The sequence below is a fragment of the Mastomys coucha genome, unplaced genomic scaffold (genome assembly GCF_008632895.1).
Source record: "Mastomys coucha isolate ucsf_1 unplaced genomic scaffold, UCSF_Mcou_1 pScaffold11, whole genome shotgun sequence".
Classification (NCBI taxonomy): Eukaryota; Metazoa; Chordata; class Mammalia; order Rodentia; family Muridae; genus Mastomys; species Mastomys coucha.
Window position 1 is genome coordinate 29,861,454 of NW_022196893.1, and position 27,831 is coordinate 29,889,284.

At 49.0% G+C, this 27,831-nt stretch overlaps 2 protein-coding genes across 6 annotated transcripts in view; both read right to left on the reverse strand.

Moving 5' to 3' along the window:
* Positions 1–15,293, reverse strand: part of Ddx23 (DEAD-box helicase 23) — a 21,520-nt gene extending 6,227 nt beyond the window's left edge. The window contains exons 1-13 of one of the 4 annotated variants that reach the window (XM_031354933.1): positions 15,163–15,270; positions 11,698–11,764; positions 10,571–10,776; positions 8,931–9,035; positions 4,570–4,663; positions 4,119–4,184; positions 3,362–3,500; positions 2,902–3,035; positions 2,694–2,806; positions 2,330–2,473; positions 2,013–2,238; positions 1,590–1,735; positions 1,166–1,343 (exon numbers count right to left, since the gene is read on the reverse strand). In XM_031354933.1, coding sequence (XP_031210793.1) covers positions 1,166–1,343; positions 1,590–1,735; positions 2,013–2,238; positions 2,330–2,473; positions 2,694–2,806; positions 2,902–3,035; positions 3,362–3,500; positions 4,119–4,184; positions 4,570–4,663; positions 8,931–9,035; positions 10,571–10,776 — 1,551 coding nt within the window. In that variant the 5' untranslated portion in view covers positions 11,698–11,764; positions 15,163–15,270. Of the gene's footprint in view, positions 1–1,165; positions 1,344–1,589; positions 1,736–2,012; positions 2,239–2,329; positions 2,474–2,693; positions 2,807–2,901; positions 3,036–3,361; positions 3,501–4,118; positions 4,185–4,569; positions 4,664–8,930; positions 9,036–10,570; positions 10,777–11,697; positions 11,765–15,117 lie in introns of all 4 variants that reach the window. The other 3 variants (XM_031354943.1, XM_031354914.1, XM_031354923.1) reach the window with 3 other exon arrangements.
* A 721-nt stretch (positions 15,294–16,014) lies between these two features.
* Positions 16,015–27,535, reverse strand: Rnd1 (Rho family GTPase 1). 2 transcript variants are annotated; one of them, XM_031354966.1, is made up of 6 exons: positions 27,304–27,523; positions 26,580–26,667; positions 23,923–24,032; positions 22,839–22,973; positions 21,170–21,429; positions 16,015–16,042 (listed from the first exon to the last, which is right to left on the reverse strand). In XM_031354966.1, exons 1-5 carry the CDS (start codon positions 27,421–27,423, stop codon positions 21,184–21,186), a joined length of 699 nt encoding a protein of 232 aa, XP_031210826.1. In that variant the 5' UTR covers positions 27,424–27,523; the 3' UTR covers positions 16,015–16,042; positions 21,170–21,183. The 2 variants fall into 2 exon arrangements, with proteins under 2 accessions (XP_031210826.1, XP_031210817.1); XM_031354957.1 differs by lacking the exon at positions 16,015–16,042 and having other exon boundaries at positions 20,359–21,429; positions 27,304–27,535.
* Positions 27,536–27,831: the final 296 nt, after the last annotated feature.

Genomic DNA, 27,831 nt, shown 5'->3' on the forward strand with positions numbered 1-27,831 from the left:
GAGAGGCTGGGGAGGATGATGTAAAGAGAGAGGCTGGGGAGCACTGTGGAAAAAGAGAGGCTGGGGAGCACTGCAGAAAGAGAGGCTGGGGAGCACGATGGAAAGAGAGAGGCTGGGGAGCACTGTGGAAGGAGAGAGGCTGGGGAGCACTGTGGAAGGAGAGAGGCTGGGGAGCGCTGTGGAAGGAGAGAGGCTGGGGAGCGCTGTGGAAAAAGAGAGGCTAGGGAGCACTGTGGAAAAAGAGAGGCTGGGGAGCACTGTGGAAGGAGAGAGGCTGGGGAGCGCTGTGGAAAAAGAGAGGCTAGGGAGCACTGCAGAAAGAGAAGCTTGGGAGCACTGTGGAAGGAGAGAGGCTGGGGAGCACTGTGGAAAAAGAGAGGCTGGGGAGCACGATGGAAAGAGAGGCTAGGGAGCACTGTGGAAGGAGAGAGGCTGGGGAGCACTGTGGAAGGAGAGAGGCTGGGGAGCACTGTGGAAGGAGAGAGGCTAGGGAGCACTGTAGAAGGAGAGGCTAGGGAGCACTGTGGAAGGAGAGAGGCTAGGGAGCACTATGGAAGGATAGAGGCTAGGGAGCACTGTGGAAAAAGAGAGGCTGGGGAGCACGGTGAAAAGAGAGGCTAGGGAGCACTATGGAAGGATAGAGGCTAGGGAGCACTGTAGAAGGAGAGGCTAGGGAGCACTGTGGAAGGAGAGAGGCTGGGAGCACTGTGGAAGAAGCACCACTGAGAGGTCTCCACGAGAATTCCTGTCTCAGGTCCTTAGAGGGTCCCTCCATCTTCTCTACGGAGTGCAGGCCGACAACATGCTTTAGGAAGGACACAGGCTTTGGCCATGAACTAGTCAGTCCCTCTTCACAGGGCCCACTGAGAGCCGTGTGGGGCTCCAGTCGAGTTACTAAGCTCATCGCCATCTATAACACACTGTGCAATGTCTAGCACTACCTGCTCTCATATGGCTGCTACGCCCATTAATTATTACCATTATTATTAGTATACATTAATGTAATTAAAACTAATTTGAGGCCGGGCAGTGGTGGTGCACACCTTTAATCCCAGCACTTGGGAGGCAAAGGCAGGCAGATTTCTGAGTTCAAGGCTAGCCTGGTCTACAGAAACCAAAAACCAAAAACCAAACAAACAAACAAAAGCTCATTTGAGAAACAAACCTCACAACCCATGCGTAGCCTGAAGCCTTGGTCTTCTCTGGAGATGCCACCAATGACAGCCACGGTGCGGATACCTAGCGGCTTTCCAAACTTGATGGTTTCTTCCTCAATCTGTTGAGCCAACTCACGGGTGGGAGCCAGGATGATGGCATAAGGGCCCTGGTCTGACTCTTCGATCCTGTGGTAAGTGGGGTATCCCACAGCTTCATAAGCTTTGGTCTCATTGACCACAAGTAGGAACAAGACAGTCACTCTTAAGAGCATCTATGGGAATGGGCAGGTTGGGGATCCCATGTAAAAACTACAAGATAACCAAGAGAATACAAGGCTCTCTCAGCAGACAAGAAACAAAACAGCTATTGATTCTAGTTAGCCTCATCTGTTGTAGCAGCAATCCACCCAACTGACAGCGAGCCGAGCCTACCTGTCGATTTTGGGAAGCGTGGTGATCCACACTAGTAATGGGATGAGGAAGGCTGCCGTCTTGCCACTGCCAGTCTCAGCTACACCAATGATGTCACGGTTCTGCAGCCCAATGGGAATGGCCTGACGCTGGATAGGTGTTGGCTCCTACAGTGACCCAAAACAAAAGTAATGGGTAGAGAATCACACAATCTGGGATAGTGCTAACACGGTGGGCAAAGCATGCCACTACCACACAACCAAGACACACAGGAAAGGGGCCCAAGGAAAAACACAAGCCCTAAAGGCCCGTACTGAGTTTGGTGCCGTGGGCAGGGAAGACACTCAATGGGGAAGGAACAAAGTCCTCCAGTCCCAGCTACACTCCCAGTGCTAGGATGTAGGAGAGGAGCTGGCCAACGCTGGGGGCCCGCCTGCCCGTTACCTTGTAGCCGCACTTATCGATGACTTCCAAGATGTGTGGGGGCAGAGACGAGTCTTTCCAGGACCGGATGGGGTTGGGGATCTTGCCACCTTTGGTGGTGATGCTGTAGTCCTCACGGAAGATCCGCCAGTCCCTGTCTGTCATTTCATCTAACTTCTTCTGGGACCAGTGGCGATCATCCCAGCGCTGCTTGGCCTCCTTCTTACGAAGCTTGCGGAGTCGCGCTCTGAAGAAGACATGATGGTGGTTAAGCAAGCTCAGTTCCCTCCCTGCCGTGGACGCCGGCTCTGTCCAACCACCTAAACCCAGTCACTTACTCCTCCTGCTCCTTTTCCTCCAGGGTGCGCCTCTTTTCCATTAGGTCTCCATAGAAGCGTGATTGTTCTCGCTTCTGCTGCTTCAGGTCAATGCCTGCAATGAAGCCTCGCCCCAACAGCTGCACCTGGTGCCGTTCTTTGTACCTGGGATGGAGACAGAGGGGGAAAAATGAGTTATTCACGGCAAGGACGGCCTGCCAGTGTGCACCGATTCTGCCCCAGCCAGCATCTTCCCCTGCTCAGGAAGATGGGTGAGTGCTGGCCTATCACTGCCTCAGCCCAGCCCCGCTTGCTTCTTTCTGTCACCAGCTCTTCCGGACCATCCAGTGTCCAAGCCCCAGGATGTGGGCACAAAGCCACTCACAGGGGGTTGTAGTCAATGGAGGTGTCTTCAGACGCATCCCACTCAAACACAAACTTCCGGTCATTGAGATGCCTTGTTCGGCGCCGTTTTTTGATGCCACCCAGGTAACGCTCCTATCAAGAAAAGAGCACAAAGCTTGTGAGCCTCAAGGTCTGACCTGAGACCAGAGAGAAACGACTGGCCCTGGCCCGTGGGGTCTCAGCCACACCTTAATGGCGTGTAGCTCCTTGCTCTTGTCCTTTTCTTCCCGGATCTTCTGCCGCCCCTCCTCATCCTCGTTTCCGTTGGTCTCCCGCTCCATCCGTTCCCTCCGCTCCCTGCGTTCCCTCTCCTGAGGGTCTTCTGCAGACAGAGAAGGACAGCTGCAGAAAGAGCTCGGCAAGAGGAAGCAGGCATGGAAGGGAGCAGTCAGTGGGGACAAGCAAGGGAAGCGAGTGGACACCAGGTGGAAAGGGGACCTAACAGATATTTCCATGAACCTTCGCCACTCCAAACTCTGGAACAAACAAGTCCCCATCCTCCGTTCTCCCATTCTTTTGCAATGGTTGGAGATCAGACCCAGGGCCTTTTGAATGGCAGGCAAGTTCTACCATGAGCGACAGCTCCAGTCTAGTTTCTCTCTCTCTATAACTTCACCCTATCCTTTCTACACAGGACAGAGAACAAACCCAGCATCTTCCTGCCCAGATCCTGGAACTGTTTCCTCTTCTTCCTCTCCTCTTCGAGCATCTTCTGGCGCTCCTCCACTTCCTGCTGCCGCCGCTTCAGAGCTTCAGCCTCCCGCTCTGCTTTGGAGAGGAATTTGGGCTTCAAGACAGAAAGGAATGGTTAACAGCGTCTAGCCACATCACTGCTAGAGAGACCCAGGAAGGCCCTAAATATTTGCTTATGATAGTAACTATTCTTTTTTTTTTTTTTTAAGATTTATTTATTTATTATATGTAAATACACTGTAGCTGTCTTCAGACGCACCAGAAGAGGGCATCAGATCTCATTACGGGTGGTTGTGAGCCACCATGTGGTTACTGGGATTTGAACTCATGACCTTCCGAAGAGCAGTCAGTGCTCTTCCCCCTGAGCCATCTCACCAGCCCAATAGTAACTATTCTTATAAAAACACATAGAGGCATAGGGCTGCGGTACAGCCAGGCGTCATGGCGGTGACACAGCAGCTGTCCAGGCTGCAGGTACAGTCAGGCAGTGACACAGCAGCTGCCTAGCGTAGTGGTTCCATGAGAAAATACTGAGATCAATACTGAGGAGATGAGCACCCGGAGGTGACCATAAGGACAGAAAAGGCATCTATATCTGGGAACGGGGCCTCAGCAGTAACTGCTGATACTGTAGCCAAGACTTCCCGCCCCAGGAACTCCATGCTGAAGCTGCCCATCTGTGCCATTGGTTATGGCAGCCAGGGTGTCTTACCTTAGCCTCGGCTTCTTCCTCAGCCTTCTTCTTGGCCAGAAGTTCCTCCAGGGACAGTGGCTGGATCTGAGCATAAAACATGGGAACTTGGTTTATAAAGATTCTCCCTCATGGAACTAGAAACATGGCTCAGAGGTGAAGAGCACTGGCTGCTTTTAGAGAGGACCCAGAAAAATTTCCAGCACCCACATGGACTGTCTATAACTCCAGCTCCAGGGGATCTGACACTCACACACAGACATGCATGCAAACAAAACATCAATGCACATAAAAAAATATAAAGGAATCATTAAAAAAAAAAAGAAGAAGAAGAAAATTCTCTTCGTTAGCTAGCACTGGTAGAAGTGGCAGTGGCCCAGCCCTTCAGCCCAGCCCTGAGGAGGCAGAGGCAGGCAGACCTCTGTGAGTTGCAAGCCATCCCTTGAAGGAGACAGAGCCACATCAGCCTTACCTTAGGTCTCTTGTCACCATGTTCCTCCTCGTCACCCTTCTTAGAATCTCTGTCCTTCCGAGACTTGAAATCTTTTCCTCGACCAGGAGATAAGCTTTAAGGAAAAAGAAGAAAGGTCCATAGCTGTCTGACCCCAGCCCTAAATGAGGTTGAGGCTGAGCCTCCATGAGAGAACAGAAGTTTTCCTATTACTCAAGACTGGCCATGGCATCCATCACGTCCTAAAGCTTTCTTAGGCAAGGCCTAGTCCTCCGCCTGCTCTGAAACCCAATTATGCCCCATCTTGACATCACTCTACCTGAATCTTCTTCTGACTAACCCTTTCAGAAAAGTGGACCTTCACCACTGTTACCAAATTCCAAATAAGCCAGGATATGGTGGCGTACACCTTTAGTCCCAGCACCCAGGAGGCAGACATAGGCAGATAGAGTTTGGGGCCAGCCTGGTCTACACAGTTTCAGGACATCCAGACATACACAGAAAGAAAAATCCCACTCATCAAGCCTCACCAACATGAGTGCTTAAACACGAGCTGACAGGAGCCACATCAGACATCTACCGTGCATGGGGAAAGCTCTCTCAACCTTACACAAAGAACTACAGGCAGCTCAGAATGCCAAGATGGAGAGGAACGGTATTCTCCAGGAACAAGCACACCAACTGGTTCTCCAAAACCAAGTGGCCAGTCTTAAAAACATACACACAAGTAGTACTCTGTATGTCCTGAGCAGACTGTATTTGTGTACTTTAGAATGTACACACACACATACATGTAACAATACTTACATGAAAATGAAAGAGGAGGACATGAATTTGAGAGATAGGAGGGAATATGAGAAGCTTTTGAGTGGGGAATAAAGGGAAATGACATAATTATAGTATAATCTCAAAATATAAAAGAAGTACTTTTTTTAACTTTAAAAATTAAGACAGAAAAAAATCTAAACAATAAGCAAGACAGGCTTACATCTCACACCTGTAACTCTAACCCACAGGAAGACTGAGGCAAGTTCAAGACCACCCTGGCTACCAAGTTGGTCTCTATCTAAAAAATATAATAAAAACCAAAACCAACAGAACAGAAAAAGATGCAAGGGAGATGGTTTGTTGTTAGGCACCTGTTGCTCACAAGGAAAACCCAGGTTCAGTTCCCAGCACCTATATGGTAGCTCATTACCATGCGGAAACCCCAGTTCTAAGGGATCTGATACCCTCTGTTGACCTTCATAGGCACCAGGAACTCATGTGGTACATAAACATATATGAAGGCAAAACACTCATATGCATGAAATAAAATAAATAAATCTCAATAAATAAAAATAAAAGCCTGGCATAGTGGTGTATACATACCTAAAATCCCAGCACTCAGAGACTGAGGCAAGAGAATCCCAAGTTCCAGGCTAGCCTGTACTACATAGCAAGTTCCAGGACAAGCTGAAATACAGCAAGAACCTATCTCACATGTGCCCCAAATTAAAAATTTAAAAAGAAAAATCCTAAACAGTAGTTGCATGTAGAAAATAAAAGCCTTCGCTTTACAATACACAGTAAATTGAAGACAGGCAGTTGAGCCCCCTGCAGCAGAGATCTGTGATTTACACCCTGGTTTAGCGTTCCCCAGCTCAGGCTTCTTCACCTTTGCTGTGTTAAGGAGTAAGAGAGCACAGCAAGCCTACAGAGTTCCTCTAAGTTCTGTCTTTGCCTTTAACCTAGCACAAGCCTAACAACTCAGTAGAGCAGTGCTCTCTTGGAGCCTGTCCTACTCTCTCTTCTCTCTCTCTCTGGTTTTTCTAGACAGGGTTTCTCTGGGTAGCCCTGGCTGTCCTGGAACTCACTCTGTAGACCAGGCTGGCCTTGAACCTGGCTGCCTCTGCCTCCCAAGTGCTGGGGTTAAAGGCCTGTGCCACCACCACAAAGCTTAATTTAAACTCTTTTATTGCTACATTTGTGTGTGTGTGTGTGTGTGTGTGTGTGTATGTGTGAGCATGCGCTCGCGCATGCAAATATAAACAAGATCAGAGGACAAGTGATGGCAGTGACTTCTTTCCTTTCCTCCTACGGGTTCTGGAGATCAAACTCAGGCCATCAAACTTGTCGGTCAGTAAATGCTCTAACCTGCTGAACCATCTTGCCAGTCCTCGGGAGTTCTTCCTCACTTTTTTCTTAATAAATCAATATTTGTTCTGCATTAAAAAAAAGGCAAAGAAAAAACAAACAAAAAACCCCTTTGCATAGTAAGTTTCCAGAGGAATGAGTTTGTTGAGTAAGAACACTTGCTGATTTTGCAGAGGTCCCAGGTTCAGTTCCTGGCACCCACGTGATGGAGCACAGCCTCAGGACCACACATAACTCCAGTCCCAGGGCATCCAATGCCTACTTCTGACCTCAGAGGGCTCCAGGCATGCAGATGGTACACATGCACACACATAAGCAGAACACACACACACACACACACACATAAATATAAATAAATCTGTTTTGTAATTAAGAACCTACTTTTATTTTTAATTATGGTGTGTGTGTGTGTGTGTGTATGTGTGTGTGTGTGTGTGCTCCTGGAGGCCAAAGGCCATGGTTCCTATGGAGCTGGAGCTGCAGGCACTTGTAAAACACCTGACTTGGGTACTGGGAGCTGAGCCTTGGTCTTCTGTGAAGCAGCAAGGCTCTTCAGCACAGAGGCAGCTCTCCAGTCCAAATTAAAAGTTTTAAAAGGTATTCTACCTAAATTTATTTTGTGTAGCCTAGGTAAAAATTGAATTGTATAATGGAGCTATAAGGATGTCTGATTAGCTGATAAGCTTTTCAAATTAATTTCTCAGTTCCAAGAATAATCTTAACTTCAAAATGTGACCTGAATTACTTTACTTTCTGGGCTGTGTGTGCGAGTACACCATGCAGAGGCCACAGAAGGCATCACATGTCCTGTCCCATCCCTCTCTTCCCTACTTCTTTGACACAAGGCTTCTCTCTGAGCCTGAAGCCAGGCTGGTGGTCAGCAAGTCTCAGCAATCCTCCTGCCTCTGCTCCCACAGCACTGAGGCTGCAGGAGGAGAATGGAGCAGGACTGACTTTCATTGTGGGTGCTGGGATCTGAATCCCACTTTACTTTCTTTTCTTGTTCTTTTTTTTTTTTAATTTTATTTGCATTTATTTTATGCTGAATTAATCCTTGTCCTAAAAGTTCTTGTTTCCTGGTTTTTTTCTGAGATATCCTTTCCTTTTGTTCAGCTTTTTTTGACTTAGAAAACAGTTTGTTGCCGGGCGGTGATGGTACACGCCTTTAATCCCAGCACTTGGGAGGCAGAGGCAGGCAGATTTCTGAGTTCAAGGCCAGCCTGGTCTACAGAGTGAGTTCCAGGATAGCCAGGGCTACACAGAGAAACCCTGTCTCAAACCCGCCCCCTAAAAAAAAAAAACAAAGAAGACAGTTTGTTCCTTTTCCGTGAGGATCATCTTAATGTGGAGGAAAGCTCGCGTTTGAGTTCACCTAACACAGCTCTGTCATACACTTTAGGTGATCTGTTCATCGAGGTCTGTCTCAGCATCACTCTGCATGTTCAGCAGGAGCAGTAAAGAGTCGGCACAGTGTTGGGTACACTGACCCTATGTCTAGCCCTACTGGCCTGGGCACACCTACAGACTCCATCATTATACTGTAGGATGCTGCACATGACTTAAAAAGGGACATTTCAGCAGGACGGTGGTAGCATGAGCCTTTAATCCCAGCACTTGGGAGGCAGGGGCAGGCGGATTTCTGAGTTTGAGGCCAGCCTGGTCTACAGAGTGAGTTCCAGGACAGCCAGGGCTACACAGAAACCCTGTCTCGGAAAAAAAAAAAAAAAAAAAAAAAGGACATTTCTCAGATACCTGGTGGCTTTTCAAATGTGCCTACCTTTGGTTGCCTAAGCAATTACACGGGTGTTAAAATGAGTGTAAAGATCTGGCCTTCTTGATTTACTTCATTTTGTAGGGTTTTCTGGGAGGACAGTAGCTAATCACTGCGTAGGTCACAGGCTGCTCTACCCAAGAGCCACTTGACTTTCTGAGGAAGACGCAGGCTGAGCTGAGCACAGAGGCTCACCCCTGCAATCCCAGCACTTCCGAGGCTGAGGCAGGAGGAGCGAGAGGTCAAGGCCATCTACAACTGGTCTACACAGAAGTTGGGGGCCACCCAGGGCTACGTAAGAAGACACTGATTAATCAAACAAACAAATACATGGAAATGGCACACACTTTCTGAGGAAGACGATTCTGTAGAAACTACCAATGGGATCTGCTAAGAGAAATCTATTTTCTCCCGTGAAGCTAAGCTGCGGAGCAGGAAAGCTGGACATATTCCCCAAAGCCCAGTCTCTCCATACCTGGATCTTCTGCGGTCCTTGTCCCGTCGATGGCCATCCTTGTCCCGCTCCTTCTTACCACGGTCCCGCTCTTTATCTCGCTCCCGCTCTTTGTGCCGTCGTTCCCTGAAAGACAGAAAATTGAAGAAATCCTTGGCTGGTTCTAGAGTTTCTTACCTCACTGAGGCCTGAGAAAGTTCCCATGCTCTTTTCTCCTTAAAGTAATGTTTAATAAACTGGAGAACGTACTTCTCAGGGAAATTTTTGAGGAAATTCTAGTTGTGTGTGTGTGTGTGTGTATGCGTGTCTGCGCACACGTGTGTACACACATATGGTGTATATGCACATGATGAATGCATGGTAGTGTGCAGGTACAAGCAGGACATCAGATGGCTTCTTCTCTCTATGATGGTTATACTTGGCTGTAAACTTGACTACGTCAGGCACTAAACCCCGGAATGGAGGTACATCTGTGAGGGATCTTTGCTTAATCTGATGTAGGGAGGTCACTTCTAATCTGAATCTTTGAGGCAGGAAGACATGCTTTTAATCCAGATCTAATCTGGCCACACCTCCGCTGGAAGCTCATTTAAAGGCAAGCGAGAAGAAAGCCTTTGTTCTTTGCCTGCTCGCCGGCACCTTGCTAAGTCCTTTCCTCCACCGGGTCTAGAGAGCCTGACTGATATAGTCTCTTACTGAACTGGAAACCCACCATTTTGGCTACCCTGGCTGGCCTATCATCTCAAGGATTATAGGCATTCACAGCTTTCTACATGGGTGCTGGGTCCTTACACTTACCACCGAGTGACCTCTCCAGTCCTTCCACTTAAACCAACAACAAAAAACCCCTATGTATATGTTTTCCCACATGTGTGCCTGTTGCCCAAAGAGGCCAGAAGAAGGCATTGGATCCTCTTGAACTGGAGTTACAGACAACCGTGAGCTACCATGTGGGTGTTCAGAATCCTACAAATTGAGCCTGGGTCCTCTGGAAGAGCAGTCAGCGCTCTGAGCTGCTCTGCCACCTATTCTTTCTTTCTTTCTTTTCTTCTCTTTTAAGCAGGATCTCTCAGTGAACCTGGAGCTTACAGACTGGCTAGGATAGATGGCTGACTAGGCTAGCCCCTCCACAGCTGGGGCTGCAGGTGCATGCTGCCACACGCACCTTCTTACTTGTGTGCTCGGGATCCTAACTCAGGTCCTCACGTTCTCAGAGCGAGTGCTCTACCACTGAGCCCAGGCCTGACCCTTAACAGCACAGATCCTAACCTTAGGAGGATCTTCTGGAGCGCTCTCGTCATGCTATGTTTTAGTAGCAAGGGCAGATCAGGGGCTGTGAGAATAGGTGAGCCATCTGCCTCAACCATCTGCAACTTCACCTTGCAAGCTCATTTCAATCTTTAGGAGCTTACTCAGCAGGTATCACGGAACACCCATAGCCACAGCCTGAGGAGGCTGGAACAGAGGAACCATAAGTTCCGGTCCGCCTGGGCTACACAGTGAGACTGCACTCCAGAAAACCAGAGGAAAAAGGAAAAGGAACGCTGAGTGTTCTCGGAGTGGCCTGGGACAAGGGGAGGTTCATGTGTGAAATGCTGTTGCTTAACACTGCAGGTGTCAAACATCCCCCTCGCTCCTCCTGTACTGGAAAGCCATTCTACCTCTCTGCAGACTTGGAACGGGACCGAGAGCGAGAACGGCTCCCTCCTCTACGCCTATCCCGAGAGCGATGCCGCTTCCTGTCTTTAGAAGGGGACGACTTCCGGTCCCGGTCTCTATCCCGATCTCGCTCAGGAGTCCGAGATCGCTTCCTTTCCTCCTTGGGTGACGCATCCCGGTCCTTTTTGTCAGCCAGTTCTCCTGCCATCTGGATGAGAAATACAAGTGCTCATCATGTACAGCTCAGCAAATCTCAGAACTAATGTGTGTTAGTATAGTTGCTTCACAGATGAATCAACTGAGGCACAGGTACATACACTAACTTGCTTGCAGTAACGAACACAAGTTCTAATTAGCAAAGACCCCGTCACTTATCTTGAAAAGTCTGTACTTATTCATTTCACTATATTGTCTCCCCTTGATTTCTTCTTACAGATTCACTATTCCATTGTCGAGACAGGGCTAGCCTGTACTATTATCTCAAAAACAAAAGGTAACCAACACTATTTAAGAAAACAAAACACCAGGGGGGTGGAGGGTGGGGACATCCTTGTGGAGACAGTGGGGTAGGGAGGAGGTATGGGATGTGGAATGTGGAACAGTCAGAGGGTGGATGGAGAATAAAATCTGTGAGTGAAAAAAAAAAAAAACACCAGAAGAGAACAAAATATTTTTACTCAAATTTAAAGAAATGCACCTCTAGGGCTGGGGAGACAGCTTGGTCTATAAGGTGTCTACTGCCCAATCATGATGACCCACATGTGAGGAACCCAGTGTGGTGCACCTACCTGTGCAACTCAGGCAGACAGATGGCCCCTGAAGCCCAGTGGCCAGCCAGACCAAGGTGCTCTAGGTTCAGTGAAATCTTTGTTTAAATGATAATGCAGAGGGCCACTGCAATGGTTATATATGTGGTAAAGTCATTATGATACCCAATCTGACAAACTGAGTCTGATTCCCAGAACCTACATGGTGGAAGGAAGAACTGACTCCTAAAACTCATCCTCTGACCTCTACACATGCACTGTGTAGACAGTGACCCCTGGTGTCAACTTCTGAACTACCTTCCTACACACTACACACTACACACACACACACACACACACACACACACAAAGACACATCGTACCTCTAGTTAAGCAATGGAAAAAATGTGAAGGGTGCACAGGAGCTCCAAGCACATTTTTTTCAACAGCCTGGGAAAGGACAATTATTTCAATATAATACATTAAGCAGTAGAAAGTGTCTCAACCGGAAGTCCCAGAGGTGACTGACAGGCTGCCAATCTCTCCTCGGGTCTCACAGCCTGGTAATGTCTTCTTCAGGCAGACAGGGCTATCTAGTCTCCTGGGAGGTTTGAGCAGAAGTCTGATATATTCCCCTCCTCCCTGGGGTACACTGCACACCACACCACACTGCCAACTGTTCTTGAACTATAAAAACTAATAATTATTTCATCCCCAGATGACTTGGCTGGAATACCGGTGTCCTAAGCATTTGTTACTATCCTTCTCTCCCGTGCCAGTCACTGCCATATGCCCAAAAAGGGAAAATGTTAAGGTTGAAAAAAAAAAATGAACAAATGGTGAAGGTGAAGGCAACCTAGTTTCATCTCACAATTAACTAAAAAATGACAGAATAGTCTAAATCAGTATATCATGCATTTCACAGTATGTCTCTCTTATAGCCCTAAGAAAACAGCCCAGACGAAAAACATGCTTTCTCTACATAAAGCATCCTGGGTTTTTGTTTGTTTGGTTTTGGTTTTTGGTCTTTTGGGTTTTGTTGGTTGTTGTTGTTTTGGGACATCTGGCCTTTCTGTGTGGCCCTTGGCTGGCCTGGAACTCACTATGTAGACCACGAGGGTGGCCTCAAATTCATTAAGATCTGCCTTGATCGGCTTTTAATCCCAAGTGCTGGGATTAAAAGTGTACGCACCACATCTGGCCTCATTCTTTCAACAAGTATGTACCGAATACTCGCTAGTGCCAGGAGCTGTTCCGGGTCCTGGAGACAACGCCGTAACACAAATTCGCTGATTTCAGGAAGCGTGAATTCAGTGTAGCACATTATTTCAGATTCTCAGAGTAAGCTCCAGAAAGGGAACCAAACGAAGTAATATGATATGGAAAAATGAAGAAGCGGCTTAGGGAAGACTTCTTAGGTTGACATTTATGCTGAGATGTGACAGTGGTGATCAGGAAAGAGAGCTTACAAGCACTGAGGGGACAACCAGCTCAGTGTGCCGCTCTCACTCCAGAGACTGCAGCTAAGTGGCACAGACCCTGAGCGGGCACAGACCCCGAGTGGGCACAGACCCTGAGTGGGCACAGACCCTGAGTGGATACAGACCCTGAGTGGGCACAGACCCTGAGCAGGCACAGACCCTGAATGGGCACAGACCCTGAGTGGATACAGACCCTGAGTGGATACAGACCCTGAGCAGGCACAGACCCTGAGTGGATACAGACCCTGAGCGGGCACAGACCCCGAGCGGGCACAGACCCTGAGCGGGCACAGACCCTGAGCGGGCACAGACCCTGAGTGGGCACAGACCCGCAGGGAAGCTGATTCCAGAGAAGGTCAGGAGGAAAACATGCCTGCTATCAAACCTGACCCTCTGAGATTGATCCCCGGGACCCATGTGACAGAGAACTGATCTCCACAAGCTGTGCTCTTGCCTCTACATATGGCACTGTTGCTCACATACCTCCTATACCAAACAATAAAATAAATAACAAATAATTCAAGGTCAGGGGCGGGAGAGATTAGTCAGTGGTTAAGAGCCCTGGCTGCTCTACCAGAGGTCCTGAGTTTGGTCCCCAGAATCCACATGATAACTGGCAGGCAAGTACCTGTAATTCTAGGGGTCCAACGCCTTGCTCTGACCTCCTCAAACACTCAAGAGCTGCGCAGACACAAATGCATGAAAAACCACCCATACATACACATATATATATATACACACACACATATACACATATATATGCACATATATATATATACACACACACACATACACACATACACACATACACACACACACACACACACACACACATACACACACACATATATGTAGAAGACAAATCATGAAATTGTTAGAAACCAGGGCAAAGGTACTTGGATTTCAACTTAAAACCAAGAGTAGGAACTAGAGTTTGAGGGAGCAGGTGGGGGGAGGGGGAGTGACTGGTGGCTTTCACTACAGCTATAGGGGGAAAAGGAAAAGGAAAAGAAAATAAAGAAGGGGTGGAGAGATAGCTGAGCAGTCAAGAGCACTGACTGCTCTTCCAGAGGTCCTGAGTTCAATTCCCAGCAACCACATGGTGGCTCACAACCATCTGTAATGGGGTCCAATGCCCTCTTCTGGTGTGTCTGAAGACAGCTACAATATACTCATATACATTAAATAAGTAAATTTTAAAAAAAGAAAGAAAATAAAAAAGACCATAAGCTTGAATGACGTTTATCTGGGAGAGAATGGGAACTGGCAATAAAAGCAAAATACAACCGGGCAGTGGTTGCGCACGCACTTGGGAGGCAGAGGCAGGCGGATCTCTGAGTTCGAGATCAGCCTGGTCTACAGAGTGAGTTCCAGGACAGCCAAGGCTACACAGGGAAACCCTGTCTCGAAAAACCAAAAAAAAAAAAAGTACACTGTTAGGGGTCAGAGCAAAGGCATCTGAATTTCAACTTAATCTCAAGGAGAACATTAGAAGAACTTTAAAGCAGAGTATAATACAACCAAAAGTTACATTAGAAAAGAATTACTCTGGCGACTTACAAGGAAATATGTAGACTTTTTTTTTAAATTATGGAAAATTACAACTGTAATCATAGCACTAGGAAGGTGAAGGCACTGAGCTTCCAAAGACAGAGAAAGTAGACTAAGCTGCATACTGAGTTCAAGGCCAGCTTAAGCTACAAAAGACCCTGGGCGCCTGGGCCTGCTCCCAGTTCTTTGTAGGGCAAAGGCCAATTGTATTGTTAATCAAGTGCTACTATATATGCAAGACTCAGCTGTAGGCCCTGTGGAAATTACAAAATGAAATTCTGTCCACAGGAAGCAGCAGAAGGCACCAGACACGCCAAGATAAGAACGCTCAGACGAATAAGCCAAAGCTGCCGTTTCTTTCCATTCGTAAAGAGGACATGGAAGGATCCATAGAGGAAGTGGCTTTTTTAAAGTATAGGTAGACTTTGAAGATGTGCAACTGGGGGTTGGGGTTAGAACTAATCTCCGGCAGAAGCAATAATACTGGCAACGCCGAAGCCGGAAGGCATGGAGTGGGTTCTGGGAACACATAAGAGTTCCAGCCTGGCCGAAGTAAGGGAACAGGAATTAGGTCGCAAGCGCGATGTCCACGGACCAAAGTTTAGGCTCATAATACAGTCCTGGAGGACGCCGGTGCCCTGGGCAGCCAACACTGCTCTCGGGCCCGCGCCCCTTCGCTCTTGCCCGCCGGAGATGCCCTGGCTCGAGCCCCTTCCCTGAGGCGTTCTTCCCCGTCCGGGCTGAGGCTACGGCTATCTTCCCGCTCCTCACCCACTCTCCAAACTCGTGGGAGCCGCCTCCACCGCCAAGACTCACCACCCCGCGCCTGAACCGCCTAACGCGGCCTCAACGTCGCCGAACAGTCGCCATCTTTCGCGTTTCCTGATCACGGAGGAGCACCCAGGCCGCGCGGGGAGCCGGGAAAGGGAGTTCCTGGGCCTGCACCGCGCGAGCCGACAAATAAGCCCCTAAAACTACCAATCCCAGAATGCACGGCACGAGGGCCGGCCAGGCCGTAAGGTCCTCTGGGTAATGTGGTTCGCCGAAGGTTCGGTGTCTGTAGGAGAAAGAATTTTCCAAGTGTTGTCTTTCTACTTACAAGGTTCTTCCGCAGCACGGTCTTTCTGGAACCTTCTAGTAGGTATTGCAGTTGATTTCAGTCAAAGCTGGCAGCTTTCAGCGAGAAAGTGTATACGGTAACAAGTAATTTGCTTTTTTTTTTTTTTTGAAAAAGTGATTTTGTAAAAATTGTGAGATTATTGCCTCCCTGGATGAATGAAAGATAATGAAGTAAAGATTAGTTCACTGAAGTAGCTTAGTACTTCACAATGAAGGTAGTGCTGTTTTCACAGTAGAACTACTCCAATCGTAGGAAGGTATTTTAGCAACCTTGGGGCCCCTGGAGGATGAATTTCTTAACACCTCTAAACTGCGCCCCCACTCCCAATAAATAATAAGCTATCATTCCAAAGGTTTCCCTGGAAGGACTTTCCCCTAAAGTGTCTTACTATTTATTCAACGTTCCAGATGGGATCTTGGCCTCTTCATTTTCTTTGTCTTTAGTAACTGCCCACCTGGGCTACATCTTATTGTTAATCTCTTCTTTCAGATTTCTCGTTCAGGTCCACTGAATTTTTCTTCTAGTCGTATACCCACTTCCTTTCTCTTTGGTTCATATTGTACCATCAGCACCCCGCTGAAACACAGAATGCAAATTGTGCGTGCTAGGCCTGTTGAGATTAACCAGGGTACCCACTGCTTCCTTTAACATTTTCCATTCTTGGGTTTGCTTTAATCCCACATAGCTGTTGGTCTTTCTTCTTTAAATTTATTCTATTTTTATGTGCATTGGTGTTTTGCCTGCATGCATGTCTGTGTGAAGGCGTCAGATCCCCTGGAACTGGAGTTACAGACAGTTGTGAGCTGCTATGTGGATGCTGGGAATATGAACCTGGGTCCTCTGGAAGAAAAAACAGTGTTCTTCTCCGCAGAGTCCTCTATCTCTCTAGCCCTGAGTCTGGTTTTTCACTCTGCGTATTCTTTCAGCTCTCAAACAGGTCTCAGAATACACCCTAATTCAAAAACTCAGCTTCACTGACAGTGGCTCAGTGTTCTGTAGAAGACTTTAGGAGCCCTCGTAGCCTTTGATATTGCAATGTGTAGTGCAGGGAGAACTTGGTCAGTCTGAATCTATTGAGTATAATGAACACTAGAGGGCTCTCCACTCATAGAATGAAACCCTACCCCCCCTCCAAGAAAGAAAGGAAGGAAGGAAGGAAGGAAGAAAGAAAGAAAGAAAGAAAGAAGAAAAGAAAAAGAAAAAACCATTCACACACAAGACAAGAAGTTGACCAGCCAAAGCTGGGTGGGGAGTTTTAAAACCTTCTGCGATCATTTGACAGTCTTCCAAGTGTCCGTTCTGTGATTGTTTGACAGTCTTCCAAGTGTCCGGCTCCAGGCTTGGCACTTAGGCTAAAGCTTCTTGTTTTAGTCATCATAAAACTATGGGCTGCGCATTCCTTGATTTTACTGATTAGGAAAGTGTAGCCTACTACATCTTCATTCTGAGTCCACAAAGCTAAAAAACAGAAGGGGATCTGAAGCCCTGGGGTTCACTTGATCTCAGAGACCTTACCTGTCCCTATTTCAGAATACTTTTCTGTATACACATTCACAATAATGATTATTTGGGTTTATTTATTTTAGTTGTATGTGCATGCTTTGCTTTGTTTTTTTCTTTTTGCCTGTATGCATATATGTGAGCCATATGGTGCATGGGGCACAAGGAAGCCAGAAGAGAGTGTCAGGTACCCCTGCAATTGGAGTCACAGAGAGTTATGAGCTGCCATGTGGGTGCTGGGAATCAAACCCAGGACTTCTGGAAGAGCAGCCAGTGCTCTTAGCTACAGAGCCATTTCTCCAAGGCCTAAATGAACGCTTTTTTTTTTTTCTTCTTTTTTTTTGGTTTTTCGAGACAAGGTTTCTCTGTGTAGCCCTGGCTGTCCTGGAACTCACTCTGTAGACCAGGCTGGCCTCGAACTCAGAAATCCGCCTGCCTCTGCCTCCCAAGTGCTGGGATTAAAGGCGTGTGCCACCACTGCCTGGCTACAAGTGCATATTCTTGATGCACGCCTGTAGTAGCAGCAGCACTTGAAGTGAAGGTAGAAGTATCAGCCATTGGTTCAAGGTTACCCTCTACTACATAGTGAATTCAAGAGCCGCCTAAGCTGCATAAGACCCAAAGGGTAGTACTGCATGCCTTTAATCTCAGCAACAGAGAGATTAAGTCACACAGGCAGGCAGATCTCTGTGCCTTTGAGACCAGTCTGGTCTACAGAGTGAACCAGGGCAGCCAGAGGACTACACAGAGAAATCTCATCTCCAAAAACCAAGAAAACAAACCAAAACAAAAACAAGACCCATTCTTAACTCCTACCCTCCCCACTAAACAAACAAACGGATAAGAAGAAAGCATATTATGTTGACAAATATAGTGTCACGTGCCAGCTCCTCAGGAGGCTGGCCTAAGAGGACTATTGAGCCTATTCAACCTGGGCCATTCAACAGGAAACTTCCCTGTAGAGAGAGGGGGCTCTAGAAAGCAAGACTGAAAGCAAGGTGGGCAAGGAGGAGGAGAAAAGACAAAAGAGAAAAGAAGAAAACAAATTTTAAGTACACATTTAAAAGCTAGGCTTGGGGGAGAGGGAGCGCTGGAGAGATGGCTCAGCAGTTAAGAGCACTGACTGCTCTTCCCGAGGTTCTGAGTTCATATCCACGTGGTGGCTCACAACCATCTGTAATGAGATTGGACGCCCTCTTCTAGTGTGTCTGAAGACAGCTACAGTGTATTTACATATAATAAATAAATGAATCTTTGAAAAAAAAAAAAAAGCTAGGCTTGGTACCCAGGCGTGGTTGCACAGCCCTGGAGTCCCAGCACTTAGGAGGTAGAGACAGGAAGAGCGGCTCAAGAAATTCCTCTAAGACGGGCAGTGATGACGCATGCCTTTAATCCCAGCACTTAGGAGGCAGAGACAGGCGGATTTCTGAGTTTGAGGCCAGCCTGGTCTACAGAATGACCATCCTGGGCTGCAGCAGCTGGGCACAGTGGTGCACACCTTTGGCACCAGCTCTCGGGAGGCAGAAGTAGGCAGGGTTTTGTGACTTCTGGGTCACCCGTGGTTAGATATAGAAAGACCCTGTCTCCAAAAGAAAGTTCTAGAGTTCTACACTTCCTAGATTTGTATCCTCACGTAAAGCTCCATGGCTGCATGGTTTGGACACACTAATCTCTCAGGACCTCCTTGCTTGAATAATGAAATAGGTAATTGCTCAAAAAGTTAGCACAGATATATAAAGTGCTCTAGCACACAGCAACCTAAAACAAATATTAACTAGTTTTCTTTTTGAGGTTTAGTTTGATTATTTAAAGCAGATGCATAAAATGGGGCTGAAGAGGTAGCCCAGCTATTTAAAGCACCTACAGTTCTTGCAGAGGACCTGAGTTCAACTCCTAACACCACAGAGTAAGGCAGCTCATAATAACCTGCTAACTCCAGCTCCAGGTCTTATGCCTCTGGTCTCTAAGGGCACCTGCACCCACATGAACACACACATGCACACAATTAAAAATAAGACGAGATCTTTTTAAAGAACAGATGCATAATAAGTTATCTTTTGGAGACAAGATCTTTCTACATCATCGAGTAGACTGGCTCCTGCCTCAGCCTCCCAAGTGCTGGGCTTCCAGGCATACACCATGTGATGGTTTGTATATGCTTGGCTCAGGGAATGGCACTATTAGGAGGCGTGACCTTGTTGGAGTAGGTGTATCACTGTGAGCGTGGGCTTTAAGATCCTCGCTCTAGCTACCTGGAAGTCAGTATTCTGCTAGCAGCCTCCAGATATAGATGTGGAACTCTCAGCTCCCCCTGGATGCTGCTAAGTCCCTGCCTTGATGATAATGGACTGAACCTCTAAACCTGTAAGACAGTCCCAATTAAATGTTGTCTTTTAACTTTTATTTGAGTTTTTAATTTTACATATATGGGTGTTTTGACTGCATGAGCACTACATGCATGTGGTGACCATGAAAGCCAGAAGAAGGCATGAGATCCCCTGGAGCTGCGGTTAAGATGTCAGCTACTGTATGGATGCTGGGAACAGAGCTCGAATCCTCTGGAACAATGAGAAGTGTTCTTAAACCCTGGGCCATCTGTCCCCATAATAGTCTTAATTTCTATTACTATTCTACGAACTTTGGAGAACAAGAGGTGTGAGTTGCTAAGGAAGAGATGTTCAAACTGAGCTACCATCAATGGATACTAGAATTGGAAAAATCAACACAAGTCACCTCTCCTTGAACTCAGGAAATGAGCCACTCCTGGGCTTTGAACTAGTCAGTGCGGCACCCACCCAGCAGTTTGATCCTCTATTTGAGGTGAGCTTTTTCTCTTCAGTCTCTGTAGGGCTGTGGTTTTTAACCTCTGGGGTTGCATATCAGATATTTACATTATGACTCACAACAGTGAAATTGCAGTTATGAGGTAGCAACAGAAATAAGTTTATGGTTGGGGGTCAGCCCGGCATGAGGAACTGTGTTAAAGGTATCAAAAAGGTTGAGAACATTGCTCTAAGCTCTAAGCCAGTGGTCCTCAACAGGAAGTGATTTTATCCCGTGGACATTCAGCAATATCTAGGAACATTTTTGGCTATGACAATTGAGACATGCTACTCTCATCTAGAACCAGAGATGCTGAGCATCACACCCTCCATGGGACAGCCCCTTAAAACCTATCATTCTCACACCCACAGTGGCAGCATCCTGAGGAGAATAAAGCCCTGCTCCAGGGTCAGGGAGCTCTTTCTTGGCTTAGCAGATGTGAGTGGGATTCAGAGAAATGGGACAAGGTGCTAGGGGACCCTGGAGACAAGCAACTGCAACTCCCAGAAAGGGGTCTGAGACAGCTTTTCCCTGATCGTCCCAAAACCCAAAGAATAACAACAAAACCCTACCAACTTCTTCATAGGTTATATTTCATTAATAAATAGGTTTTCTTCTTTAAACACAGAACATATAACAGATTGAAGCGCTCCCCCCTCACCCCGGCCCCCAGTTCCAAAGACAAGAGTCTATAAAACAAATGCCACTGTACCGCTCTAGGGGCAGGAAAGTCTGGTGACTCCCCTCCATCAGTCCCGCCCCCACAGCACCACCACTCCCACATTCTGCAAGAGAAGGGGGTCTGGGGCTTCACCCACAGGCCCTGGGGACTTCAGTGAGAAGCATGTGAATGTATGATGTCACCTTTCCATGAAGCATGGGCTATGCAAAAATGAGGGTTCCTTCTTCGGTCTGGTCAGCCCTCACCCTCCTGGTTCGGTGATGAAGCGTCTGGGTTAACCCCCATAGGAGCTGCCTCCAGGCTTTCCCTCTCTCCAGTCCATTGCTACTACTTAAAGGGGAAGGGAAGGGATCAAGGACCCCGCCCACCCCAAGCCTGCATGGGACCGCAGGGTGGAAGGAAGAGGCAGGATGTCTGTCGAAGGTGAGGCCAGCACGTCCCCATCTCCCCAGTACCCGTCCTTCCTCTGGAGTAGGGGGACACTGGGGCAACGAACTCCTCCACAGCTTAGTGCCGGGCTTGGGGTGTGATGGTTTTTGCTTAATGTCAGGCCTGGCATCTTCTTCAGTCCCATTCCTGTCTCCTAAAGCCCTCTGTGGCCATCTGAAAATGTCACATCCGGTGTCTTAAGCTGTCTCATCCTCCCTCTCCCCGAGCCTCTGCACCCCAAGGGAGGAAGTGGGGGCTGTCTCCCCCACCTCCAGCTCCGACTTCACATGATGGAACAGCTTTTGGCCTTTTCCTTCTTGAATGTAGTCGAGATGAGTTCAGAACGACTGGGGAGGTGAAGGAGTCGCTTGGAGAGGCTTCGGACGGGGCTCTTTGGGGGCACTGAGCTAGGCTTGTTCAGGCACACCATGGATGCCGTCCGGAAGATGCTGTGGATGCTCGTCTCGGAAGTGAAGGCCGAGCCCTCCAGGTAGATCTCAGCGCCCAACTGCTTGGCTATGGCACAGCCCTGTGGGAGGGATGCGGTCATGAACACAATGGCTTAAGGTGCCTAGGGAACACCGTGGCACGCTTTCCAAATATCACGCGTCCTCTCAAGTGTCCATTCTAGCAAAACATCAGGATTCCATGCGTCCCCCAACTACTCCGGATGGTACCCCACTACTGGTCTTCCCCAGCCCCTGCCAGCATTCACAAAGGCGAAGACTCAACTGCACCTTAGAATCACCTACAATGAAGCCGGGCGGTGGTGGCGCACACCTTTAATTCCAGCACTTGGGAGGCAGAGGCAGGCAGATTTCTGAGTTTGAGGCCAGCCTGGCCTACAGAGTGAGTTCCAGGACAGCCAGGGCTATACGGAGAAACCCTGTCTCGAAAAACCAAAAAAAAAAAAAAAAAAGCGTGCTGAAGCTGACCAGGTGCAGAGGAAGTCTGGGGAGGGCACAGGCAGTAGGACGCCTTAGTGATGGAACCCGGGGCATCTTCAAGCATGGTAACCAAAACGTTTTAAAAACATATTTCTTTCATGCAAGTGTCTGTATGTCTGTGTGCGTACTCGAGCCACGGCATCCACATGGAGGTCAGAGGACAGTTTGGGGAAGCCAGTTCTCTTCTCCTGCCATGTGGGTCTCAGGGATCAGACTCAGGCCATCAACTTAGTGGCAAGTGCCTGTCCCCTTTAGCCATTTTGCCAGCCCCTCCTGTCAGGATGTTTAAGAGTCCCCACTCCCATGATTCTAATAAGAAATATTAACAGAGACGTCTCAGCAAAGGGAAGCAAAGAGTTCCCACCAAGCTGGACAACCTGAGTTCAATCCCAGAAACCCTTGTAGCGGAGGAGAGAATCAACTCTTGAGAGTTCATACATGCGTGTGGCATGTACCACTCACACAATTAAATGAGTAATTAAAAAGTATCCTCTGGTCTTGTTTGAGAAATACAGATTTCCATGTCTCTCTCCCAGAGTTATTTTACAGGCAGGGAACACAATTCAAAATTCTAACAGTTATTTCTTTTTGTTTGTTCCTTTTAATTTGGTTTTGGTTTTTCTGAGACTGAGCCTTATTATGTGGCCGGGCTGGCTGCAAACTTGGAATCCTCTGCCACCACCTCCCGAGTTTTGGGATTACAAACTATTACAAACTATACCCAGTTCTAACAAACATCTTTAATGAGTATGGTACATACAGTTTCAAAAAAAAAAAAAACTTAAAAATGCTGGCACACACCCAGGAGAGGCTCATAGGCTAACCTATGGCAAGACTCTAGTAAGTTCCTGCTGCCCCAACCCAGGTGACACTTTGCTATTTAAAGATAGCCCCCCTGATACCAATTTTATCTTACCGAGGCCTTTTCTACCCCACCTGCGCACATGTGTGCGTACACCCCTACACACACACACACACACACACACCACACCTGCTCGTAGGAGATGGGTGCCTGTTTCTGGTGGGACAGTTCCATTAGAGTGCTCAGGTCTGTTCGAAGATCCGTCTTGCAGCCAATAAGCAAAACACGTGTGCTGGGACAATAGTCTAGGATTTCTGTTCTCCACTGAGGGTTGGAGCAAAAAGGGGAGGTAGAAGAGGAAGGAAAGAAAGTCAGTGGCTGGCGTACAGAGGCCAGGCCCAGCTGGCACCGGCAAGCGCATTGCTCACATTATCAGGCCCTAGTCAGTGTTCCCTCTGAGTCATGCTACACGGATTACATCATCTTCCTGCCCATGAGGCCTTTGGTGGCACCAGTGCTAACCCAGGATCCTATCCCTTCAACAGCACAGACCAGCAGGAACACAGGGCAAGTCTCCCACTCCCTGGCACACAGGAAAGACATGGATCCGTCCTCTTTCCCCAGTCAAAAGACAAACAGGCCCTGAATCCCTGTAGCTGGGAATGAGGCGCTGTCTTCCTTAAGCTAGGCCCTACGTCCCACAGCGTGTCCTGCAACGTCACAGTGTGGGCAGATCCTGCCACTCGGACCCAGCACTTCCACCAGCTAATTGAGCCCTGACCTGGCTGACTCAGTGGGCCTGAGATCACAGACCAGAGAAGCTACTCTTAAACGGCCTCATTCCGCACATCACTAGAAGGTTCTCTGAGCCTTCAGTACCTCCCCTAGCCTGGCCTCTAGGCTTCGGCTCCTATAGTAGGATAGGAGAAAAAACAAGGCAGAAGGCTGATGGGAAGGAGACCCAGGTTCAACCCAGAGCCACACAACTAATGGTAAGGCCTCAAAGTCTTTCCTGGCTGATGGACAGAATTATGGGGCACCATATCCAGCACCAATCCTGGGCTGAACTCAAGGCCTTGCTTACACTGGGGAAGCACTCCCTAACTGCGAATCATCCAGAGCTCCATTTGACTTTTATTTGGAGACAGGATCTCACTAAATTGTCTGATCTTGAACTGGCTCCATAGCCCAAGGCGAACTGGAACTTAAGACTCTCCTGCTCTGATGGCCCCCACTCCCAGTAGCTACGTCACCTCCTCCAGCTTAGCCTTACCTTCTTGAGTGCACTATCCATGGTCTCTGGACGGCTGATGTCGAAGCACAGCAACACGGCATCTGAATCGCTGTAGCAGAGTGGGCGGACATTGTCATAGTAAGGAGAGCCTGGTGGAAGAGGGAGAGGAGCGAGTGAGCTACTGTGGCTCTCTCAGGTGGCCTAAGCCCAGGCAGGGCTCCCTGGGGAATGTAGCTCTCGATCCCTTCACATCCAGCTGTGTATCAGGGCACTGAGCTATTTCATAGAAGCTTGGGACACGGCCATCTGCCAGGAACACCATTTCTCTTGGTCCTAAAAGAGGGGTAAGCAGAGAGTGGCGTCACTCTGGACACGTCTGGCTTTCCTACAGTGGGTTTAAAATGTACTCGTGTCAGAGCCTCAGGGCTGCTGTCAGTACCTACGGAGAGACAAAGATGTGTCTCAGGTTTCCTTCCCCAGAGCCTGCCTGCTGCCCAGCCTCTGCTTCTTTCCCCTGCTCTAGGGTCTCCCAGTGAAGAGATGGCCCCGCCTGTTACATAACCGGCTGCCCTGATTCTTTACCTCAGGGGTCAGGACTTCAGGAGGTTGAAAGCATCCAGAATTTGGTGTTCTACTCCTTACCCACCCAAGTCAGCACAGGCTGAAAAGGGCAAAGGGCAAAGGGAATCCAGTGACCTCCCACCCCTCAGGCCCCAGGAAGGCGATCTCAAAGACCAGGAGCAGCAATAGCTGTGGAGTCAGAGACCAGAGCAAGGGTCCTTGGCAGAGGGAAGAAGGCAGCTCAGACCCAGGGTCTAACGGGGTGACTGCTAGGAGCTGAGCCTGGCCCCCTCCACCCTGGGTAAGGAACAGTAGCAGATTTGGAATCCAGACAATCCGTGCTTAGAATAGCAAGCAGCCCCTCTCCCTGTACTGCAGTCACCATGGAAACTGGGGGGAATCCAAGCTGAGGTGGGGGTGTCGGTCATAAAAAAGAAGAAGTAAGGGGGAGTTGGATAGCTGCCTGCTCCTTCAGCAATCCACCCCCATCTCTTACTGAGGTGAGGTGGGGGCTGGACCAAGCAGCACTGAGGCAGGGGAGTGCTGCAGTACAGGGGGAGGGGGGGGAGGGGAAGGGGATTGGGTCTCCATTTTGGCTCCAGGCAATCCCCCTCCCCTAAGACCGGCAAGTGAATAACACAAACAGGTTCAATCCCCAGCCCAAACGTAGGAAAGCTGCATCCTACATACACTGTCATTTCCCCTTCCTCTGTCCTCACGGGGACCTAGTTTAAAACAAGGCTAACTGATTGCCTTCATCCTTTTAAAATGAAGGGGTGGGGTGTGACCTGGGGTAAAAAGACCATCCTAGCTGATTTTCCATTATCTGGGCTGGGATTGAAGGGCTGTGGGGGCGGGGGTGGGCATCGAGGGTGGTAATAAGGAGAAATGAGCCGCAGCAAGGTTCAGGGAGGACTGGAAGGTGGGAGGATACAGCAGGAGAAAACCCATACATCATGCAGCCACACTGCATTCTGGTCCGATCCAGTCAGCACAGCACAGCACAGTCCAGGATAACCAGAACCCTGCCTCCCCTTTCCTGGAACTGCAACGGAGGACCATAGACCCGCCTGAGGAATTTTGGTTGTGGGAAGATCGAAAGAAATATCTTTCGTTTTCTGTTTACCCATCCCTTATCCCAGTCTTTCCAGACCTCGGGATTGGAGACCAAGCACAGGATCGCTTCATAGAAGCGGGGTGGCATATTTATCACACGCGCAGGAGAGCCGTAGTGATCTCCGGCTTCCCCATAAACTCAGCTCGAGCATGTAGAAAATATCCTCTTTGGTAAAGCATGGATTTTTCTTTTCTTTCTTGCATTGCTGGCTCTTTAAGGATGCCTGAGACAGACCATTAAAAAGAGGGTCTGGGGTCGAGAAAGTGGGAAGGGCTCAGAAGCAAAGCAAATGTTAACTGTGCTGTAAGGATTTGGGGGCGGAGAGTGGGAGAAACATTGCTTTCTACATTTAAGACAGCGCATCTCCGATTCACACCAGCCCTGGAGAAATGATGAAAACTGGACCCCATGCGCTCCTCTGGACACCAGCCCCAGCATGGACATGCCCTACGTTTATTGCCCCCGCCCCCAAACATCAACGATGTATCCCTTCATCGTCTCTGAGCCGCAGCCTCTGACAAGAGGTTTGAGTTGCGGCAAGCAGATAGAGTTGGCCTGGGAAGGGATGCGGGAGAGCGATATTCCCTCCAAAGCCGGTCGCTCTCTGCCCCGTCACAGCTGCCTCCAGCAGCACCCTCCCACCTCATTTAACTTTGCTCTAGAGAACTGCGGGGGGTGGGGGGAGAGAAGGGAAGGGAGCGAGAGAGACAGACAGAGAGAAAAAAAGACAGAGAGAGAGAGGACGTCTCGTGCTCCTGAGGAGTACTCAGGGGTCCCTTCACCTCACCATCCAGAAGTGAACTAGACCAGAGACCCGAGTGGCACCCAGGCTGGTTCACTGCTTTCCAGGATTCCCTAAAATCATCAATGCCCCAACCAAAGAATTTTTTATAATCCTTCCTTCACTTTCCTGGCAAGCACCTATCCTCAAAGGTGGATTTCTCCCCACCCCTTAAAAAAGCAGCAGCTGCAGCTAGCTGATGAAGGTAGGATAGGGCATCTGGGGCTCCAGTCTTACCTGAGGTATCCCAGAGACTGAGCTCCAGCCTCTGTCCTTCTGTTTCCAGACAGGCTGTGTAATTCTCAAACACGGTGGGCACGTAGGTCTGTGAGGAGACAGGAAATGCTCACACCCGGCAGCATGCCCTCAGAACCCCACACCAAGCGTTGGTTACACATGCGCTGAAACACTAAAGTGTCAGATGATGAGAAGCCAGAGGAGGGGGATCCATTGGGGACTGTAGAGGTACTGGCTTTTGCTCCCCAGCCTGGGACAAGCCCCCTACATCCAGGCTGGTCTGAGACACATACATTAGCATTTTCTTCTCATCTCTGAATGTGTATCCCATTTTTCAGAGCCACAACCCAGTTTTAACCTCTGTCTTCTGCCCCTCTAGTCCCTAGGCACAGGTGAACAGGCGAAACAGCAGAAGCCTGCCGGGGGTGGCGGGGCACCCTTATAGAGCCTTCCAGGAGGGGCAGGTAGGTACTGCGTCAACAATGAAGCCCAGGCTCTCGGGAGCCTGCAGGACTCAGAGATGAAGGCAAGTGGGAGGGGATATGATGGGTAAAGAGGTGAGGAGGAGCCGACCGGGCGGCAGAAGTGGGTCAGGTCTCAGGGGAAGCAAGACAGGGCAGTCCTCCAGCCAGAAGACACGGCAGGGTGGGGCGGCCTGCGGCTGGAGGAGAGACCGCTGTTCCGGACAGGTGGGGATCGACCCCGGGACTGCAGGGAAGCTCACCTCGGGATAGCAGTCCTTCGCTAGCACCTGTAACATCGCCGTCTTCCCACACTGCACGTCCCCCACCAGCACAAGCTTACATCTGACCACCACTGGCTGCGGTGTCCGTCTCTCCTTCATGGCTGCAGCCTCGGAGGGACGTGGACTCGGGTTCAGTGAGGAGGAGGTCGCGCCTCAAGTGTCCGCACTAGCACACCAGCGCCTAGGTGCCGGTTCCCTGCCTGCCTCCGACTGAGGCGGAGGCCCGCAAGGCTCCGCTATAAGTCTCAGACTGAGCCAATCACAAGAGGAGGCGGACTCTGCCGAGGCCAATCCCTAAGGTGGGATCCCCCGCTGCAACCAATAGTAGGAGACTCCGAGTCAGCGCCCTCTTCCTCCCTTCCCTTCCTAACCTGCACGGCTTCCTCCTGGAAGGGGATTCCCACGCTTTTTGTGCGGCTGTGAGGAGGTCAGGAGGGGACTGGAAGTAATGCTCAGTGATCTCAGAGTGTCTACGAGTTAGTGTCAAGGCCCATAAAGAGCTATGGA

Bases quoted from the DNA above. Each gene is read 5' to 3' on its own strand.
- Rnd1 (XM_031354966.1), bottom strand. From the start codon at position 27,423: ATGAAGGAGAGACGGACACCGCAGCCAGTGGTGGTCAGATGTAAGCTT. The intron at 26,668-27,303 runs GTGAGCTTCCCT...GTCTCCTCACAG, and splicing joins CGAAGGACTGCTATCCCGAG to ACCTACGTGCCCACCGTGTT. The intron at 22,974-23,922 runs GTAAGGCTAAGC...TCCAACCCTCAG, and splicing joins TGGATAGTGCACTCAAGAAG to TGGAGAACAGAAATCCTAGA.